The sequence below is a fragment of the Herpailurus yagouaroundi genome, unplaced genomic scaffold (assembly GCF_014898765.1).
Source record: "Herpailurus yagouaroundi ecotype Mexico unplaced genomic scaffold, PumYag 160, whole genome shotgun sequence".
NCBI lineage: Eukaryota > Metazoa > Chordata > Mammalia > Carnivora > Felidae > Herpailurus > Herpailurus yagouaroundi.
Window position 1 is genome coordinate 29835449 of NW_024412401.1, and position 19862 is coordinate 29855310.

At 42.2% G+C, this 19862-nt stretch overlaps 1 protein-coding gene across 4 annotated transcripts in view; it reads right to left on the reverse strand.

The window, feature by feature from the left end:
* LOC121034775 (phospholipid-transporting ATPase ABCA1) overlaps positions 1-19862 on the reverse strand; it is a 133763-nt gene that overhangs the window by 7908 nt on the left and 105993 nt on the right. For all 4 annotated transcript variants that reach the window (XM_040481868.1, XM_040481866.1, XM_040481865.1 and 1 more), the window contains 14 exons: positions 17711-17900; positions 16605-16699; positions 15262-15294; positions 14144-14249; positions 12790-12864; positions 12129-12298; positions 10474-10651; positions 8392-8507; positions 8151-8295; positions 6502-6625; positions 5318-5447; positions 4929-5049; positions 3390-3452; positions 2421-2527 (listed from right to left, as the gene is read on the reverse strand). In XM_040481868.1, the coding sequence (XP_040337802.1) occupies positions 2421-2527; positions 3390-3452; positions 4929-5049; positions 5318-5447; positions 6502-6625; positions 8151-8295; positions 8392-8507; positions 10474-10651; positions 12129-12298; positions 12790-12864; positions 14144-14249; positions 15262-15294; positions 16605-16699; positions 17711-17900 (1653 nt within the window). The remainder of the gene's footprint in view (positions 1-2420; positions 2528-3389; positions 3453-4928; positions 5050-5317; positions 5448-6501; positions 6626-8150; positions 8296-8391; positions 8508-10473; positions 10652-12128; positions 12299-12789; positions 12865-14143; positions 14250-15261; positions 15295-16604; positions 16700-17710; positions 17901-19862) is intronic.

A 19862-nucleotide genomic window follows, 5' to 3' on the forward strand; every position in this document is an offset into this window, starting at 1 on the left:
GCAAAGAAAAAAACTGGTCAGGTTTTAAGCATCTAGAGATATTCTGATTAGATAATCTTGCCTAATGTTCCTATAAAGTATGCTCGTACATGACAAAAATAACCAGAGAGCACACTAGCTTCAAGGAACAATCTTTCCGCCCCAAGGATGCCAGCCCCCACTGGCAATCAGGGTTCCTGCCTCTGTCCTGCCCACTTGCACCTGGCTCTCCCAACACCTCAATCTGCAAGTTCAGTCCCATTTCAAGATCCCCACGTCCATTCCAAATGCAGTGCTATCTTTACCAACAACCTCACTCACACGATCCCAGGACCTCAGCACTAAGTCTCGACCCCAGACTGACTTCTGTGTCCCAGTCATATGTATGAAGTACTTTGTTACTCCAAAGTCTCCTTCATGGCCATTCAGACCCAGAGGAGGCCCAGCAACTCTGGGTGTGACCTCCCTCCTTCTGCTTTCTGCTGTTCATACATTGACTCGGCCACAATATGGTCCAGGCCCCCTGGTTCCACTATTTACCCAGAAAGGCACCCTTCTAGTTTTTAAGGGTTTTGTTTTTGGGGTCTTTTGTTGTTGTTATTGTTGTTGTTTTATCACAGGCTCTCTGAAAAATCTGGTGACAAAAAAAATATGTACCTATAGACATAACTTTACATTTATTGGTGGAAGCAGCTTTTGGGCCCCATGAAGCCAAGCTCAGGTTAAGAATCCCTGATGTGGGAGAAGCTCAGGCCCCATCCAGTCTGATGGCCGCACATCAGCCACGTCTGGATAGTGTCTGCCTTTGGTCTTTCAGCAGTATTCATTTCTCTTTGCAGATCTGTTTAATACTCCCAGGGCCAGCTTTTTCCAGAATTATGACTGAGGTGTCCACAGACATGAGGCCTGGCCCTCACAGCAGCACTGCCTAAGCCAGTTCTTACAACCAGTCACTGTGACAAACCTTAATTTGGGCCAGTTATTGCTGCCATTGCTTTATGTCCAAGGAGTCTGGTACTAGGAACAAGCCTGGGGAAGCAGGTGTGCAGCCTTAGGCCTGCTATTTCAGAATTTCTGTTCTCTTAAACCTCCTTTACTCTGCTACTAAAAATGTTAATGAGACAGAAGAGGGGACCCATGAGTACATTAAGTCCCTTGCTCCTTTCAATTTTATGGGCTAGTAGCCTCCTATCCATTATTTCCAAATTGTGAGTCATCATCCATTAGTGGGCTACAAAATAAATTTAGTGGGTCATGATGAGTTTTTTTTAAAAGATATGCCTATTTATGTGTTTTTGTGTATTTATTAGGTTGAGAGGTAACTGTATTTGCTACTTTGGATCATAGTCAGAAAAGTTCAAACGCATCTCTCCGTATAAAAAGCCCAGAGGAGCCCCACATATTTAGAATATTCAGGGTAACATTGCCTAATTGGTCTCTGAAGTGGAGATGTACCCCTTAAAGATCACTTAGTCACCTGTGCATTCTGAGAGAATGGCTTAATGTGGCCTCAATAATTGATACACTCTTTAGGGAGGACAATTTAGCAAGTACACACCCTTTCACCTAGTAGGAATTTTGCCTGAGGAATTGCAAGAGGACTGCAAGGACATATTTACATAGTGAAAAACAGAAACCAAGTGTCCAGCAATAAGGAATTGATTAAATAAACTACAGGTAAACGTACAGAGGAGCATTTTATGTAATAATGTAAAGTCTACATCGTAGAATATGTAACCCATTGGGAAATATTCATACTACCCTCATTAACAGTAAACTAATTAAAAAAAATTTTTTTTAATGTTTTATTTCTTTTTGAGACAGAGAGAGACAGAGCATCAATGGGGGAGGGGCAGAGACAGAGGGAGACACAGAATCGGAAGCAGGCTCCAGGCTCTGAGCAATCAGCCCAGAGCCCGACACGGGGCTCGAACTCACGGACCGCGAGATCGTGACCTGAGCTGAAGTCGGACGCTTAACCGACTGAGCCACCCAGGCACCCCAACAGTGAACTAATTTTAAAAAACCTAGATACAGTATCATGTCAATTTTATAATACACTTATATGTGTATATAACATAGATTTGGGCTGATGGGAATGTTCTAAAACTAGATTGTGGTGATCTGTGCACAACCTTGCAAACTGACTAGAAATCATTTAATTGTACTCTTAGGAAAAGCAAACTACATGGTATATAAATATACCTGAATAAAGTGTTTAAAAAAAAAAACAGATGGGGACTAGAAAAAAAATGTAAATAATGGTTATCTCTAGGTAGTGGGATTATTGATGATTTTTATCTTTTTCTTTATACTTCACTGTATTTCAACATTTTTATAAACTACATAGTACTGTTATAATCCCCAAAAATCAAAATATATTTATTTAAATAAAGTAAAAAAAGTTTTTGTGGCAAAATACACTCTATGTCTTTTCTTACCTATTTTTGTTAAGGAAAGCATCTCCTCTGGTAACCGTGGTATCTCCAGTTAACATCTTGAAAGTTGATGATTTCCCAGCCCCATTAACTCCCAGAAGTCCAAAGCACTGAAACATATTGGGTAAGCCATATAAGCAAAATACTAAAAATCTGAATATAAATGACCCTTATAAAATAGTCACCTCAACTGGGTTTTTAGATAACATGATTCTAAAACATCATTCTTAAATATTGATCAAGAGTCAAATTTTTTCTGGTTTTAAGAACGTATATAGATATTTAAATATAATTTGTAATGAGACACATTGAGCATATTTGTAAATATTATTTGAATCATGAGGTTGAGGCCAAAGCTCATGTGTAAAAGAAAAGTAATGAAAACCAACCAGTCACATTTCACTATCTAATCTGGCTCAAGGGCAGAAAACAACACAAACATGAACAATAAAGGAAAAAACCTACTTAAAAAAAAATCTATTTCAATTTCATCATCATCTTGAATCGATCACAAAGTCACATTTGAGACGTGCATACTTTCTTTTTAAATTAAAAAAAAAAATTGTTTATTCTTGAGCAAGAGAGAGGGAGAGAGCGAAAGCATGAGCAGGGGAGGGTCAGAGAGAGAAGGAGACACAGAATCCAAAGCAAGCTCCAGGCTCTGAGCTGTCAGCACAGAGCCCCATGCAGGGCTTAAACTCATTAACCGTGAGATCATGACCTGAGCTGAAGTTGGATGCTTAACCAACTGAGCCACCCAGCCACCCCACGTGCATTCTTTTCTAAAATTGCCTAACATTATCCCAAGCCTTTTGACAAATGGGATCCCCATCTTCTCAATGACTGATTGCTCCACATACACATGAATAGAGAAGCCTTTAAAACTCACTTTTAACCCTTCCAGATGTTGTTTGAGTGGGTAGACAGTTTGAATTAATAAGGACAAGAAAACTGTAGACAAAGTGCCTTTACCTCGCCAGGAGGAATGCCAACGCAAATCCTGTCAACAGCGGGCTTCCTCTTTCTTCTGTAGATCTGCAACCGACAAAGTGCACACATTCATGAGCCATGGTGAATCATAGCTATCCCAAGCAACTGTGGAAGAGGGAATTATAACCCAAATACACATGAAGTAAGACTCATCAGTAAAACTAAGTCACACATTTGATATGCTAAGAGCCTTGGTCTGTCTCTGTAGCAACTGGCTTCTGAAGGACTCTGAAGCTCAAAATAAAAGTGAACTTCTTTTTATTTTTAATTTCATATCAACCTGTTTATGTTTATTTGTTTTTATTATTTTTTAATGTTTATTTATTCTGGGGGGGGGGGGCAGAGAGAGAGAGGGGGAGAGAGAGAATCCCAAGCAAGCTCTGCACTGTCAGCAGAAAGCCCTATGCGGGGCTCAAACGCATGAACCATGAGATCATGACCTGAGCCAAAGTTGGAAACTTAACCAACTGAGCCCACCCAGGCACCCCTTATGTTTATTTTGAGAAAGAACATGTGTGTGCACACACACACTCACACAAGTGGGGGAGGGGCAGAGAGAGGGAGGGACAGAGAGAATCTCAAGCAGGCTCCATGCTTGCTCTCAGTGCAGAGCCTAACATGGGGCTTGATCTCAAGAACCTTTGAGATCATGACCTAAGCGGAAATCAACAGTTGGCTACTTAACTGACTGAGCCACCCAGGTGTGCCTACTATCAACCTTCTCCGAAGACCTATTAGTCATTAAAATATAATTTTTCATTTACTTGATAGATTTTTAAAAAATTAAACTGTGCAGGGTAAAAATGTATCATTGAAGCACTGCAAATATTATTTGTACATATTATAAAAAAGTAAATTGTTGGGGGCGCCTGGGTGGCGCAGTCGGTTGAGCGTCCGACTTCAGCCAGGTCACGATCTCGCGGTCCGTGAGTTCGAGCCCCGCGTCGGGCTCTGGGCTGATGGCTCAGAGCCTGGAGCCTGTTTCCGATTCTGTGTCTCCCTCTCTCTCTGCCCCTTCCCCGTTCATGCTCTGTCTCTCTCTGTCCCAAAAATAAATAAACGTTGAAAAAAAAAATTTAAAAAAAAAAAAAAAGTAAATTGTTGGGATTCTGGCACCTAGCGTGGGCTGAAACAAACCTTCCTCCTGAGACATATGGAGACATGCCAGCTTTTTAGACTATGACTCTCAAAATCAGCCATTTATTCTTCCTACCTCAGCTCTGACTGGATGTACAATTTTAGTATGTTTTAATAACAAACACAAAAGTGTAAAGTGTGAAAAACAAATATACTTGAGAACAAGACTTCATATTATAAAATATTCTCAGTAGGATTTCTTTCATTAAGAAGTCCCCTCAGTGTATTTTAAATAAAATTAAATACTAGATAGAAACTTGGTATAGATGTACATATTTGGGGAAGCATGCTCTTTTTATTAATCAAATCAGCAAAAATGACCGTTTCCAACATATAAAGCTGAAAACAACTGAATACAAGTTGTTACAGCCTGTACTGTCTCACCTTTGTCAGCTCCTTGATTTCCAAGATGTCATTCTGTCCTCCACCATCAAGAATTCTCTGTCTTTCCCGCTTCACATCTTCATCCTCATCATTCAACGGAGGAAGCCTTGCATTTACAGGTCTTGGGGGAAAATTTTTAAGAAAAAAAAAAAAATCAACCTTTCAAGGTATCTTTCAAGACAAAGACCCAATTTCTAAGCAAGTCCTATAAAATATACTCTCTGTAGTTTTTAGGATCAGCAGTGCTGTGGGCTAGAGGATACCCACATTAGGAGGATCAGTTGGATTGTCTTGAGATCAATGCAAAGAAACCACCACTGACTAGTGCTTCCCCATGTTCCTCTGTGACCCTCAACCAGGTGCTCCATGAGTTCTGAGAAAAAGCTCACCTGGGCCTGATGAAGAATCTGTACTGGATCAGAACAGTGATGAGGAAGAATACCACCCCTTCCACAGCCATGGCGAAGAGGTTTCGTCCCACTAAGTCCCAAGACAGTGGTGAAACAAAACGATTCTCCCCTGAAGACACAATGTAGAGATCCAGTCAGAATGGAGGCACCAAACACCATGGCCCTTCCTCAAATTCAGGCTCAAATTTGTCTATGTTCCCAAAAACACCAATGGTTCTTGTCTATGACAAGTAAGGGAGTGATTACTTTTCAAGTCTGATTTAGAGTAGCATTTTGGGAAAATATACTATGACCCAGTAATCAGTCAGAATTTCAGAACTAACATGTATTAGATCTCTAATTTCATATCTTATATTTCCTTTTTAATGAGACATGCCACAAATCCTTTTTAAAAAGGCAAACAATCCAGGGTAATTTTAAGGGTATTTTAGCAAACTGTTTCACTGAAGATTAGAGAGTGCTTTAAAAAGATGCCCCTTTCAGTAGCATATAATGTAACCTATTGAACTAATTAAATCATCTGGCTTTATGGGAATACTCCTTACATTCCTTATACATCTCCTGTGCACTTGTTAATTGAAAAGAAAGAAAAAATAGTCCCTCTTCTATGTCCATTAAATAACATGGCCCATCTAGCTACATGAGCCAGTGGATGAAGAACAGTAATGTGGCCACAGGAGAAATATTTTTAAAGACTCTAGAGATTGAAAAAGCTGCAATAAATTACCTTTTTATAGACTTTGTAAAAGGTAATAGATGGTCACTCTACAGACCCACGACTTTCCTAGTAGTCAGAGCCAAAGTTTGTACCCTTCCTTCTGGTTCTCTGGACTGTATCCAATTATAACTGTGGTTTGCCTTTTCCAGTGACTAACAAACCCAACCAGTGGCTTTATGCACTGAGTCCAGGATGAAGCCAGTATTTTCCTTACCTCCTTACCTCCAAAATTGCCCTCTCACTTTTCTCAAGGCTATCAGAGGCACAGACAAATGTTGTATCAAAAGATCCACGCCACATCCAGCTTCATTGTCATGAACCCTCTGAGTGGTGGGAAGTCCTATGCCCAGTCACCAGTCTCTTTCCAAAACAAAGCCCAGAGTCCCAAGGCCCATGAAAACTGTCATCTCCATGAAAGCACCCTCTAGCCACTGCTGTCGCTCACCAAACCTTTCCAGGGCATCAGCCATTGCCTGATTTTTCACCATGTCGATGAGCCCCCGTCCCAGGCAAAAATGTGGGAAAATCAAGAATACAGACTTCAGGATATCATTGATGTTATTCAGTTTCTAAAAAAATAAAAAATAAAAAAAATAAGAAAGAAATGTCATTTCTTCAAATGAATGTCATTTGTGGTTTAGGCTAAAAATATATCAAGGTCTAAAATACGAGAGATTAGAAAAATTTGGATTCGCTGGGGTCAAACTGAACCTTTGAATTCAGACACCAATCAATAGTAACAGCCATAGTTGATGATACATAACCCAATAAAATTTCTTTAGAAAATCTGAAGTAAAAAAAAAAAAAAAATTGAAGTAATGCTATGAATATGTAGAAATAGGAGCAAAGTTTGGAAACAGTTATTTTTAATCAGAGGCAAATCCGTAATAAAATACTGGCTTAGCATTTCAAAAGCAAATTGCTCATGTCTGGGTAATATTGCAGTTTCAGGACTTTGTAGGCATTTTAAAAATCCTTCTTGTATACGTCAAGCCAGTGGCCAAATAGCCAACAATTAAGTTGCCATGTGCTGGATGCCCTCTGTTAGGGCACAGGGGAGGCCAAGGTTAATAAACAGTCTCTACTCTGAGGAAATTACTACGTAACTGGTAGTACTGGAGGCATGAACTGAGGGTTTGGGGAGCACAGGAGAAAGAGAGCGCCTCCCGCTTGGCAGGTAAGGAAAGCTTCATATTTGAGCAGAGTACTGAAGGCTTAGTGAGTTACTACCAGGCTCTGTAATAAAAGAAGTCAGGCCTACAGGAGTATGGATGGTTAAAGCCAACAACGAACTCAGCTAAAACTACAGAGCCTTGGGAAAGGGTGTGGTGAGATTTGGCCAGGAAGAGCTGTGCACCTCTAAAGGCCTTGCGTGCTAAGTTCAGGTGTTTGGACAAAGACAGTAACAACAGGAATGGACAGGGCCCTTAAGGAGATCTGGAACCAGAAGACCAGACAAGGTAAACAGTTCAATGTGGGACATAAGCAAAAGCATATATGATGACTATAATACTGCCAGCTGGGGTGATTGGGTAGATAGGAATGCCATCCATTGGGATGGGAATGGCAAGAGAGGTACTAGGTTTTGAAAGAAAAGATGATTAGGACAGGTCAAGTATGGGGCACCTAGAAATAATCTAACTGGAGCCATCTGCTAGGCAAGTGAAAACGTGAGACTAGAGTTCCAGGGAACAATGAGGGCTAAAGGCATAGATCCGGGAGATAACTATGTAAGACACGGAGAGAGGGTTGGTCAAAGCCTCGGGAATGAATGGCATCACACAGAGATAACATCTCAAGTGGAAAGCAAAGATGGCACAGGACCAAATAGTGGGAAGAGCAACACTTAAACAGAAAGGAGTACAAAAGAACCTGTCAAAGGAAACTCAAGGGTTTGATCAAACTAAGAAATATAAAAAAAAAAAGAGGAGAAAGACGTGCTATTCAAACCCGGCGGGGAGAGAATCTGAAAAAGGATGGAGTGGTCAGCGGGGTCAACACCACAGACAAGTAGCATTAGATCATTATTCCATGCTGTCCTCTGGCTCACAGAGATGCTCATCCCCACAAGAGCTGCTCTTTCAGCAGACTCACATTGTTGGTGAATAGCTCCAGCACAAAAGTGGCCACGCTGCCGTTGATCCCAATGAAGAGGTTCACGCTGGTGAGGACCACGTAGGCTGTGCTGGGGATCTTGAACACGAAGGAGGCTGGGTACATGAGAGGTGTGATCGACCACCTGGTGAGGCACAAAGACACATGTCCACTGGGTGTCCCCTGCCTTCCCTCAGAAACTGGGCACTATATGCCTTACCCCCATCCACAGGTGCCTTACCCATACAGCAAGAGTAGAAGGGCTAGCACAGGCAGGTTGGTAGAGGACACGTAAGACTTCTGCTGGAAGCAGATGAAGATGATAATGACCAGCGTGGCAGGGACCACATAGTTGCACTAAAAGTGAAAAGCAAGGAAATAAGGTTCACCCCTGAGTCAGAGACCCAACACATCTCAAGTCTTCACCATCATAGGACAAGAAAGGGCAGATAAACATATTGGGAGAATAACTTTGAATTAATGAAGCCACATAAAGCATTAATCAAAATATCGGACAATACATTTTGACAAGCATTTTACCCTTGGCTGATTTTATAAACTGCATGCCCTTTCTGTCTTTCCAACAGCTAAGCCAAGGTGTCACGCTCAGTAAACTTATACTGAACAATGGATTCCCAGTCAGAGTAATTACAATTTCACAGCAGCAAATAAGCTTCCATTATTCTTCCCAAAGATGATTGTGTGCTTCATCGTTAATGCTATATTATAGTCTGTCCAAGTTCAATCTCACATGTAATCTATTTATAAGCGCTTACCTCATAACATGAATGTCACAATTGTTTCATCACACTGAGAATAACTTTCAAGGCTGTCCTGACAGTGTGTCAAGCATTAAAATGCAGATATAAAGACTTGACTACAGGACAATTATGAGAATTCATAGCTGGCGGACCAAAGTACAGGCAGGGAGGGGGGGAAGTGGGCTTGTTGGCTGTTAAAAGAATTTGAGCTTCAGACTGCAGGGCTCTGTCTCAGCCCCATTCTTCCCAGTATGTTTATCAACAACTTAGATGAAGACATGCTTTTAGTGAATTTCAGTCTCTCTAAAGCAGGAAGGGACAGATAATACACAGGAAGATAAGGGATAGCTCTGAGGTCACAGACTTGATATTCCATCTCTGAGCCTCCTGTGCCTGCCACAGTCAGATGCATAGTGAGCACTTAAGTATGTGTTTACCAAATGAAGTAATCACTGGATCAAGACAAAACCAAAACCAAATGGATACTAAACAAGATGCAGTGTAATAGGGATAAATATGAAGTTTAGGTTCAGAAAATCAATTGCATTAGTATAGAGTGAAAGAGACCCCATTCACCAATCATTATATGAAATGGAAATTACAGTTCACTACCAAGTTGCCATCTAGACAGTGCTACCTCCCCATGCAATACCCATGAGCTAAGTAATGACAGTATGGCATAAAGATCAACTCTGTCTAGATATGTAACCCTTCAGACCTCAGCCTGAACACAAGGATAGTTTTCGGCTTGGCTTTTCAAAAGGAACATTAACAACGTGGGGCATGGCCATAGAAAGGCAACATATCAGAACAGTGATAATTCTGAGAGGCTTCGTATAATCAAAACAAACATCATCATCATTACTCATGTTTGTACAGTGCTTTAGAGATTACAAAGTATGTTCTCATATAGATCATCTTATATGGGGAAGACCTGGGTTAAATGAAAGCTGTCTTTAAATACCTGAAGGACTGTGCGGTGGGAGAAGAATTAAATTTGTTCTGTGTGGCTTACAATTAATGGAAGTCAAGGGAGATAAACTTCAACTCCACTTTACAAAAATTAGAAGTTCAGAATTCTTTTAAGTCCTCTATACTGGTCTGAACAGAAGCAATGTATTAGAGCTGGCATAAAAATATATTTGAAATGGATGGATAAGCTTCTGGGTAAAATGTATAGAGTTTTCAACTGAAAGATGGATTTCCTACCAAGGTAAAGAACACCCTGATTCTGGTGGTGAAAACCTACCAGACAAGGTAAAAGCACTGAAGTTTTGACTAAGGGTCTTCCAGCTTGATGTTACTTTAAAAAATGGTCAGTTAGGAAATTAGCAGCAGTGGTATTAATTGCAGCGTGGACAGATTTTTCTTTCCAGCGGGAGATCAGCTCTGTATTTGATGCCATATTTAGTGTCATGAGAGTATACAACTGCCTCTGCCTTTTCCTTTTTCATTCATCTTTGACTAGCTAGTACACTTTTAGAAAAGCCAGGGCGGGGGGCTCTTTCGTCCAACCCACAGCCCTAATGATTTATAAAACAGCAGCAGACTGGAGTTCTTACCATATCCCACACAAAATTGGAGAGCCAATAGATGACAGGCTTCACTCCACTGATGAACTGCAGGTGTTTTGCTTTGCTGACCCGCTCTTGGATCAGGAACACCACAAAGCTGGCCGGGACGAAGGACATTGCAAAGATGACACAGATGGACACAAGGACATCCACTGATGTAGTCATCCTGAAAACAAAAGGCAGTGAGGCTATGAGAGGCCACTGATGCAGCTGAGGACCCAATCAAGTGAGATACATGTGCACACACACACACACACACACACACACACACACACACACACACAAACACACAAGTGTCTGAGATCTGAGGGAAAAATATCTGTTCACCAAACGAATTTCATTCAGGGTTAAAGATGATTATTTTCAAGCAAAAAAAAATTCTGATGATTAAAATGCAAAAGTGATTTCAGTGAGGCAAAAAAGAACCCATTACCATAGTGAAATTATTTTAAAAAGTCTAAGAATGGTCAAATGGCATTCACTTTGGTCTTCCTTTCTTGACACTTAAGAGAATTAAGTTATAAATTTTCACACATATAGGACTACTATATCTTGAAAACTAAATAAAACAGAAATATTAGTGTGAAACTATTCAAATAAGTTAATTTCCGGCTTTAAATAAATTTGAAAACAATAGTATGCAGCATATGTAACAAAAATTCTCAGATTCTTTTTTTAAGAATTATAAGCTCATTAAAGAGGGTATAATATAAACTATTCTTATATATATTAATTATATATAAAGTTGGTATAAAGATCCTAGTGACATACATTTTCTATATGAGTTCAGCAGAAATAGCTGTGCCATGCTCCATACACAGGGAAGAATCTAATGCTGAGTGCTAGACTTGGGCAATTTACATGAATTGCCTCATTTAACACCATACATCTAGAAATTTAGAAACCAGATTCAAACATAGATCTGTATGATTCTAAAGGCTATGCCCTTTAAACTATATTATACTGGCTTTAAACTTCACACATACACACACACACACACACACACACACACACACACACACACACTTGACTGAGGAATTAAAAAGACAAGCTGATAAAAGTATGCTTCACCAAGTTTAGAAAACAGTGGTTTCAAAACTAATAAAACCATTTTTTAAATTTATTTTTTTAATGTTTATTCACGTTTTGAGAGACAGAGCGTGACCAGGAGAGGGGCAGAGAGAGAGAGGGAGACACAGAGCCTGAAGCAGGCTCCAGGCTCTGAGCTGTCAGCACAGAGCCCCACACAGGGCTTGAACCCAAAACCATGAGTTCATGACCTGAGCCAAAGTCGGCCACTTAACCGAGTCACCCAGGCACCCTGATTTTTTATTAACCAATGTGTAAATGGTGAGATAAAGTATTTTAGGATTTTATTGACAATTTTAGTTTACATAAATTCACTAAATGTAATGGTCTTTAGACATCAGGGTCCTTTATCTTCTGCAGTTTAATCCCTATCAACCAATTCATATGATCATTTTCTACCCAGAACCTGAATTAATAATCCAGATATACAATAATATAACTGTGACCTCTGCTGATACTCCAGAACCAGTTTCACACTTCCTTCCCCTACTCCAGGAGTCCACCAACACCCTCTCATCCTCCTACCCCACCCATTCAGACACAGTCACACTTACAGAGCCACTTCTGAGAGCTGCTGCTTAGTGAGATTCAGAGGGTGATTGAAAGCGGTAATCCCATACTGGCTGGGGTTCTCTCCCTTCTGCAGGTTGGCCCGGAGGATGGCATTGTTCATGACATTCAAGAAAGAACTGATGGCATGCCAGCCCTTGTTGTTGAACCACACCTAAAATAAAATACACCGGGTACAAAGTAATGTTTCCAAATCCTTCTTCTGGAGGTAGATGCACATACAAAAAAACATGGGCATAAATTTTAGGAATTCCAGTCATATACCAAGATAAAACATTACAGTCTGAGAACATGGCAAAGTAATCACGGTAGCCAGGGTACGTGGAGCACAGATCATGTGGCCAGGTGTCGTGCCAACGACCCTATACCTTTAACTCACTCAATCCTCACCATAGTTTTAAGAGAGCCATGATTATGATCTCCCTTTCTTAGATTAGTAAACTGAGGCTTAGATAAGTTAGGTAACTTGGTCACGGTCACAATAGTTCACTTGGTATGTCTGCTGGCAAAGCAAATTCTCTTCATTGCTATACTGTATGGCAGTACTATACTCTGTGGTAAAATTAGTAGCTCTTTTCTGTCATGAACACACCTGTCAACATTATGAGTCGTTCATCAAGAAGCTACTAGAACAAAGGGCTTTACCTTGACGTTATTTTTCGTGTCTAGTCCTGTCATGAATCTTCCCAAGCTGCTGAGAAATCGATCTGCAGAACTGTCCTGTGAACAAAAGAAACTTGCCTCAGCTGGGATGGTTCACAGGGAAGGGCAATGGGACAACAATGTGAGGAGCAATATTTTACTGCTTTGTTCACTGAGGTGAGATTTGAAGCCACTGGATAACTGGCGCCCAAGAAACAAGTGACCAGAAATCTTAAGCATTCGTGCTGCCCCAAACCACAAGTCTTGAAGGAGTTGCAGGGATGCCCAGTGACTCAAAGTCCCAAGATGCAGATGTCTCACTTAACTGAGTGGTGAGGATTCTCCCAAGTGTTCCCCTGGCATCCTCCTAAGACCCAGAACTACACTCAGTGTGCTGAGATATTGGATATGTAGGGTCTGTGCGTCAAAAGTGGCGATACGACTTTAGGACTATTGTGGCTGCCCATGATTCTGGAATGCAGGTCATCTGACCCCTCAATTCTCATTTAAAAATGGGAAACCAGAGGGGCGCCTGAGTGGCTCAGTCAGTTAGGTATCCAACCTCGGCTCGTGATCTCGTGGTCTGTGGGTTTGAGCCCCGCACTGGGTTCAACAGCCTGGAGCCTGCTTTAGACTTTGTGTCTCCTTCTCTCTCTCTGCCCCTCCCCTGCCTTGTCTCTCTCCCTCTCTCTCTCTCTCTCAAAACTAAACATTAAAAAAAATTGGAGTGGCGGGGAGGACACCTAGGTGGCTCAGTCAGTTAAGCGGTCAACTTCAGCTCAGGTCATAATCTCACAGTCATGAGTTTGAACCCTATGTTGGGCTCTGTGCTGACAGCTCAGAGCCTGGAGTCTGCTTTGGATTCTGTGTCTCCCTCTCTCTTGGCCCCTCCCCCACTCACGTTCTCTCTTTCTCTCAAAAATAAGCAAATATTTTTAAAAATTTTTTAATAAAAAAAAAGGGAAACCGGAAGTACTGAGAAATGAAGTGGGCGCTTTATAGAGGTCCTGCTGCCAACTTTAAGGAAATAATTCATTTCCTGTTTCACCAGTGATTGTTTTAGAAAAGTACGTTTGAAGCCCAGTTTATTTGCCTACTGGCTAAATTCACGAACTGAAGTTATCCTGAGAGCTTTTAAATCTCTGAATTTTTTTTGATCTATGTTTTCAGATATTAAACATACACTGTGTACCCTACTCTTGGCTGGCACAAGATCAGTAAATCCCATCAACAGCTTTGTATTCAAAAATCTTAAAAACAGTAAGTGGCTGGGTGATTAGATGTACCTGTCAACTACTCCCACATAGCAGCAACTCTAGGCCCATTTTTCTGACATGTCCTAGAATGGATACCATACCTTGGCCAGCTTCAAGTGTTTCTTCACTTGCTTGATGGCATTATTAACTTCTTGACTTGAAGGAAGTGAATGAGAATTACTGGCACCCAGAGAAAACCCTCCGTACCTACAAGAACATCCTGGCATTAAAATACAGCACGGTACACAGTACTGTTGAGCAGCAGACACCCCGTGAATTTGTGCATGCTTCACATAGGTGAATTGCTTATTCAAAGAAGGACTGAAGCTGGCCTTGGAGAAAGCTGCATCTTGGCCTCCTCTAATGAATTCTGGCAATCTCTTAACTCTTATGGTTACCGCACAAGTGGGAAGGACCTGCATGTGATTATACACAGAGTGAGATGTCTGAGACATTAAGAATGGTCGTTCGCCTCACAGCCTGATGTCCCAGGCCTGCACGTGGGTGTCTGGGCAGGGTTCTGGGTTTCGAGACAATCAGATGGCGAGCTGGAGGAGGGACACTGACCAGAGTAGCCTGGGGAGGAGGGCTTATAGACAGGCCTTGGCTCTTTTCTAGCACGAAGACTACTTTAGGGGTCCCAGTTTTCATCTGCTCTGTGCAGAGGTCTGTGGGTGCTGGCCCTTGGGGAAAAAGCAAAGAGGAAAAGTGGGAAGCAGTGATGGAGCTAAGTTTTGAGGCAGCCATATAAGCTATCTCATTTTCTAGTAAGTACAAATTGGCTTCAAGCATTGTTCCTTTCTTCCCTAGTGCTACCTGTTCCTTCAAAACCTACATAGATAAAGGAGTTCAAACACTGTGAAGATAAGTAACTTTGATGCCTCTTATTTCATCCAAGATCTTCTTGGTCTCATTCTAGAGGCCTGAAAAATTGTCCTGGAGTCCCTAGTACCCCTTGGGAATGTGTCAATAGCATAAGGTATTTCCTCACAACACTGTGCTTCCCTGTTAAATCCCTAGAGACCTCTAAGAAACTGCTGAATATCCTCCAGGGGATCAGAGTGCCAAATCTTTCAAAGGCATCTGAAGTAGCAGCTGAGCACCAAGTAATCCCCACACCCCAGCCTCCTGGGATCTGGGATACCTGGATCAAAGTCATCCTTCTGAACTACTGGAGTCCAGAAAATATAAAAGCAAGCACAGGAAGAGATCAACTTACCTAAACTCATTCACCCAGATCTTGTTCTTTAAACTGCAGAAGCCAAAGAAAAAGAAACCAAAAATCAGTGTGAAGAAACATTGATCCTATTCCTGATGATACAAAAGAAGTTACTATCTACCTGAGGAAATAAACAGAGACAAAGAATCCGGTGATCAGGCTGGTGTTGGGGGGTGGTACCCACGGAAGGATGCCCCAGTCACTGTGTCTTTTTCTCCCCATCTTAAAACCATGTTATTTATATGAAAATCATGCTTTGGGTTAAACCAATTCAAAAGCTACCTTACAAAGATGTGACTGAACCAAAAGATGTTTTTAAATTCTTTTTAAGTAGGCTCTACACCCAAAGTGGGGTTCAAACTCATGACCTTGATATCAAGAGTCGAATGCTCTATACCACCTGAGCCAGATAGGCACCCTGAAACTTACTGAATTCAAGGTAATATGTTAACTATGGAGGACATGGAAAGGTTATGCCTCGTTCTTGGAAACTCGCAGTGATTATCATTCAAGCACACCCCAGCGCTGTCATTTAAAGTCACTGAGAATACCTAATAGAGAGGTTCAACAAACCAAAAGGAAACCAGAATGAACATTTCCTGGGCATCAAGTACTCAATGCTGTGCAGTGATGCCCCAGAAACGTTCATGGCTCTTTCAAGGTTCCACAGCCAAGTCAGACCATTGAGTTGGCCCAGGGCTCACTTCATAGCACTACATATTACCAAAATTATCATGCATTCTATTCAGGAGAGGCCCTTTATATGTATCATGTCATTTCATCTGCACCATGGAATAGTAAGAGGACAGTTAAGGACAACTGATTGCTCCTGGTAAAACAGATAATAAGTAGAATTCAAATTTGAATCCAGTTTTTTTTTTTGTTGACAAATAGCCTGGTGCAAATTTAAGGTGTGTAACAATTTGATCTGACGTACTATGTATTACATTATGATTACCATGGTGCTGTTAGCTAATACCTCCATCATGTCCTGTAACTATTTTCTCGTTTTTGTGGTAAGCACATTTTTAAGATCTAGTTGCTTCATAACTTGGAAGTATAGAATACAGTATTTTTAACTATAATCAACAGTGTACATTTGATCTCAAGAACTTTTCTAATGCACAGCACTGTGATTATGCTGGGCAGCCCTAACATTGATGCTAACACTAAAAGTTCATAATACTTCCCTTTTCTAGCTTAGGAAAATATCCTAAACTCCCAAAAGCCAACATCAGGCCAAAATTTGATGTCTTCAACCCCCCTTCCCCACACACTCAGCCTGCTATTTTTAGACCTATAATTCCCCTACCCAGGAAGGGCCAGGTTCAGTAAATAATGACCTTTTGGCTATGATCTGCACATAGGTCTTCACAAGATAATCCGAAATGTTTCTTCCCGTCAGGTTCTGAAGGATGTCTGCAGTGTTCTGTTTCCTCTGTCATCACAGAAAAACCAAGCACAAGTGTCTTTATGGACCACAATTGGAACAGAAACAAAAAATCAAAGACTACAGTGACACATGTCCCTCAAACATGGACCACAGTATGACCAGACCCCAGGCGCTGCCATCATCCAAACACCAAGGCCTAGTCCATTCTGCCCTCAGCACTGGCCATTCCCTTCTGCCAAGCTAACATGTTCCCAGGAAATTATTCTGAACTGCTAAACAACAGACAGTAGAATATGATTCTTTATAGTCACAAAGGTATTTAGGGGAGCAGTATCATTGACTCTATGCCCAGTGAATTCTCTTGTTCACTGGAGTTATACTGATGAATAGATCAGCTGTTATTTTAGGGAGAAGTAACCAGGATACCTTTAAGTTCTCACACCCATTTGAAATCGCTTGTCCTCACCCTGCAACCTAGATACTGATACAGCAGCAGAGGGAGATCACAAACAAGCCTCTTCCTGAAATCGTTCTCAGAAAAAAGGCTCAGGACTGCTCCCCACACTCACAGTCTCGGAGAATGTCAGAATTTTAAGACCCACAGAAGCTTCATGGGCCAGCCTCCCTAATTCCGAGGTGGGGAAACAGGTCCAGGCACTGAGGGGCCTGTCCCAGGTCACCAGCTCATCTGTGGCAGAACCGGGGATGAAGCCGGGCCTGTCATGCTATATGTTCTGTCAACACTACCTCAGCGGGAGAAGCCAGAGTGGGTCTTCCATAGCCCACTGATCCCGAGCGTTGGGTTCTGGTTTTAACAGAACAGGTAAGTAAGCTAGGCTGACTTTTTCCAAACTAGAGAAACAAGCTAAGCTAAGTTAGAAACTTATGGACCAGCTTCTTCCCTTCAAAACTCACATGCTTGTTGTCCCCACAGAATTAAGATCAAGACTGAAAGACAACCCCCTGCATGACTGGTCATCCATTCCTTCTTCCTAACGGAAGTGCCCCAGCCCACCCCGCACCGCCATCTGCTCAGTCACACTGAGACTGACTCACTTGTGGAGGAGGCAGCCCCCCTGCCCCCAGGGGACACACAGGCAGCATCTTCTTGATTTTGTCGCTGCTACACTGGCAGGCGGGTGAGGGGTTCTCCATCGTCCAGTTGCCACTTTGGAAGAGTTTCGTGATGGTCTGGGGAACCGGGGCGGTGGTCCACTCCTCTTCCCCCACTGAGCAAGGCATGTCTCTGCAGAGGGAAGACATCAAAGGTAGCATCACCCGAGGGGGCCTGGCCTTTCCTGGTGCCTCAGGAGCACAGATCAATCAATAACAACCACAAACATGCATCTATCCCCTCACCATTTGTGTGATCTCCCCACAGACCTGTGAGCCGCAAACTTCCTTTGCAGTTAAGGATGATGGAACACAAAGAGGCCTGAAATGCTCACCTACCAAACTCCAGTCAGTGCAATCCACCAGCATTTGGTCTCCTGCCCCTGTGTTCACTCAACGAATATTCACTGAGCATCTACGTGCCAGACACTGTTCGGCACATTTGAGAGTCTGGGGTGAACAAGACAAACTCTCTGCCTGCATGGAGCTTGCATTCCTGTGCAGGAATTTGGCAATAAACAAATGTCACCTAGCCAAAAATAAAGTAAAATAAGAGGGAAATGGGGGGAAACAGGGCTACTTCTCCCAAAGAAGGTGATACTTCTCCCAAGGCATACACGATTAGAAAGAGAAGCCAGGAAAAGATTTGGGGAGAAAGAACACTATAAGCAAGGGCAATAGAAAGTGAGAAAATGAGCTTTCCATGTTTGAGGAACAGCAGGAAGGCAGTGTGGCTGGGGCGAGATGAGCTAGGAGGGAGAAAGTGGACGAGGAGGGGTGGAGGGAGGCAGGTGCCAGATGATCAGGTCAGGGAAGGAGTCTGCATGTTATGCTCAATGTGCTGAAAATCTGGCGCAGAATGGAAAGATTCACTTTATGTCTTAAAATGAGTAGAGAATTGGGGTTGGGGAGGGATGGGGAGAGGGTGCTCAGTGCATGAAGAGCTAGGTTGTTTGCAAGCACCCTGGGTGACAAAAGACAAATCCTTTGTGCCTGACTTGAGCTCTGAATCCCTGTGGACCACCAACAAGATACTTGCCCTCTTGGGTCTTCTCCACTAGTAAAATAAAAGTACACAATGACATGTTGCAACAAGTCATTTCTAGTATCCTTCCTAGCTTCAAATTCTACAATTTAACGTGCAGCCACATTCTTATGTTATGCTTGAACGTACTAAAAATTTCAAAGGAACAGATTTGTGTATTGCTCTCTAGTTCTCTCTAAAGCACTGTGACTTGATGCAAAAGTCAGAGTAAGACACAGTACCTCCTGAAGCTCACACTCTAAAATCTTCACAAAATGATTGGCTGAGACAAAGCTCAATGCCACAGTCAATGTCACAAATTTCCCTCAGTTCTCCTCCTTTTGGTAAGACCTAGAATGCGAATTCAGTAAAGGTTGCCAGAGTGGGGCCCCTTCCATTGCACCCCATCCCTAACACACATTCAGTGGTGCTCTGCTCCAAGGCTGTGCATCCTCTGATGGCAGGGGCCCAACCTCTTTTGTCCCTGCAGGCTCCCTAAGCCCAGACCCAGCTCCTTCCATGGCTGCCACCTGTCTGTGAGTCCACAATGCTCACAGGCGTGTGTGGAATCCACCCAACTCTATTAGCATCTCATCTCATTCTCCTACCTCACCTATACAACTTGCAGGATTGTCCAAAGGACAAAGTCTTGTGACTTCAAATAGGATGTCTCCATGTCTTTTTCCATGTCCTTCTCCATCACAATCATCTTGTTCTTTAGGATGACATTGGCTGCTAGGGCTTACCACCCACTAAGCATTAAATTCCAGCACATGTAGGGGCGCCTGGGTGGCGCAGTCGGTTAAGCGTCCGACTTCAGCCAGGTCACGATCTCGCGGTCCGTGAGTTCGAGCCCCGCGTCGGGCTCTGGGCTGATGGCTCAGAGCCTGGAGCCTGTTTCCGATTCTGTGTCTCCCTCTCTCTCTGCCCCTCCCCCGTTCATGCTCTGTCTCTCTCTGTCCCAAAAATAAATAAATGTTGAAAAAAAATTAAAAAAAAAAAAAAATTCCAGCACATGTTTAGTAAATATCTAATAGTAAGAACTAGCAAGTACATGGTAACTCTCCATCT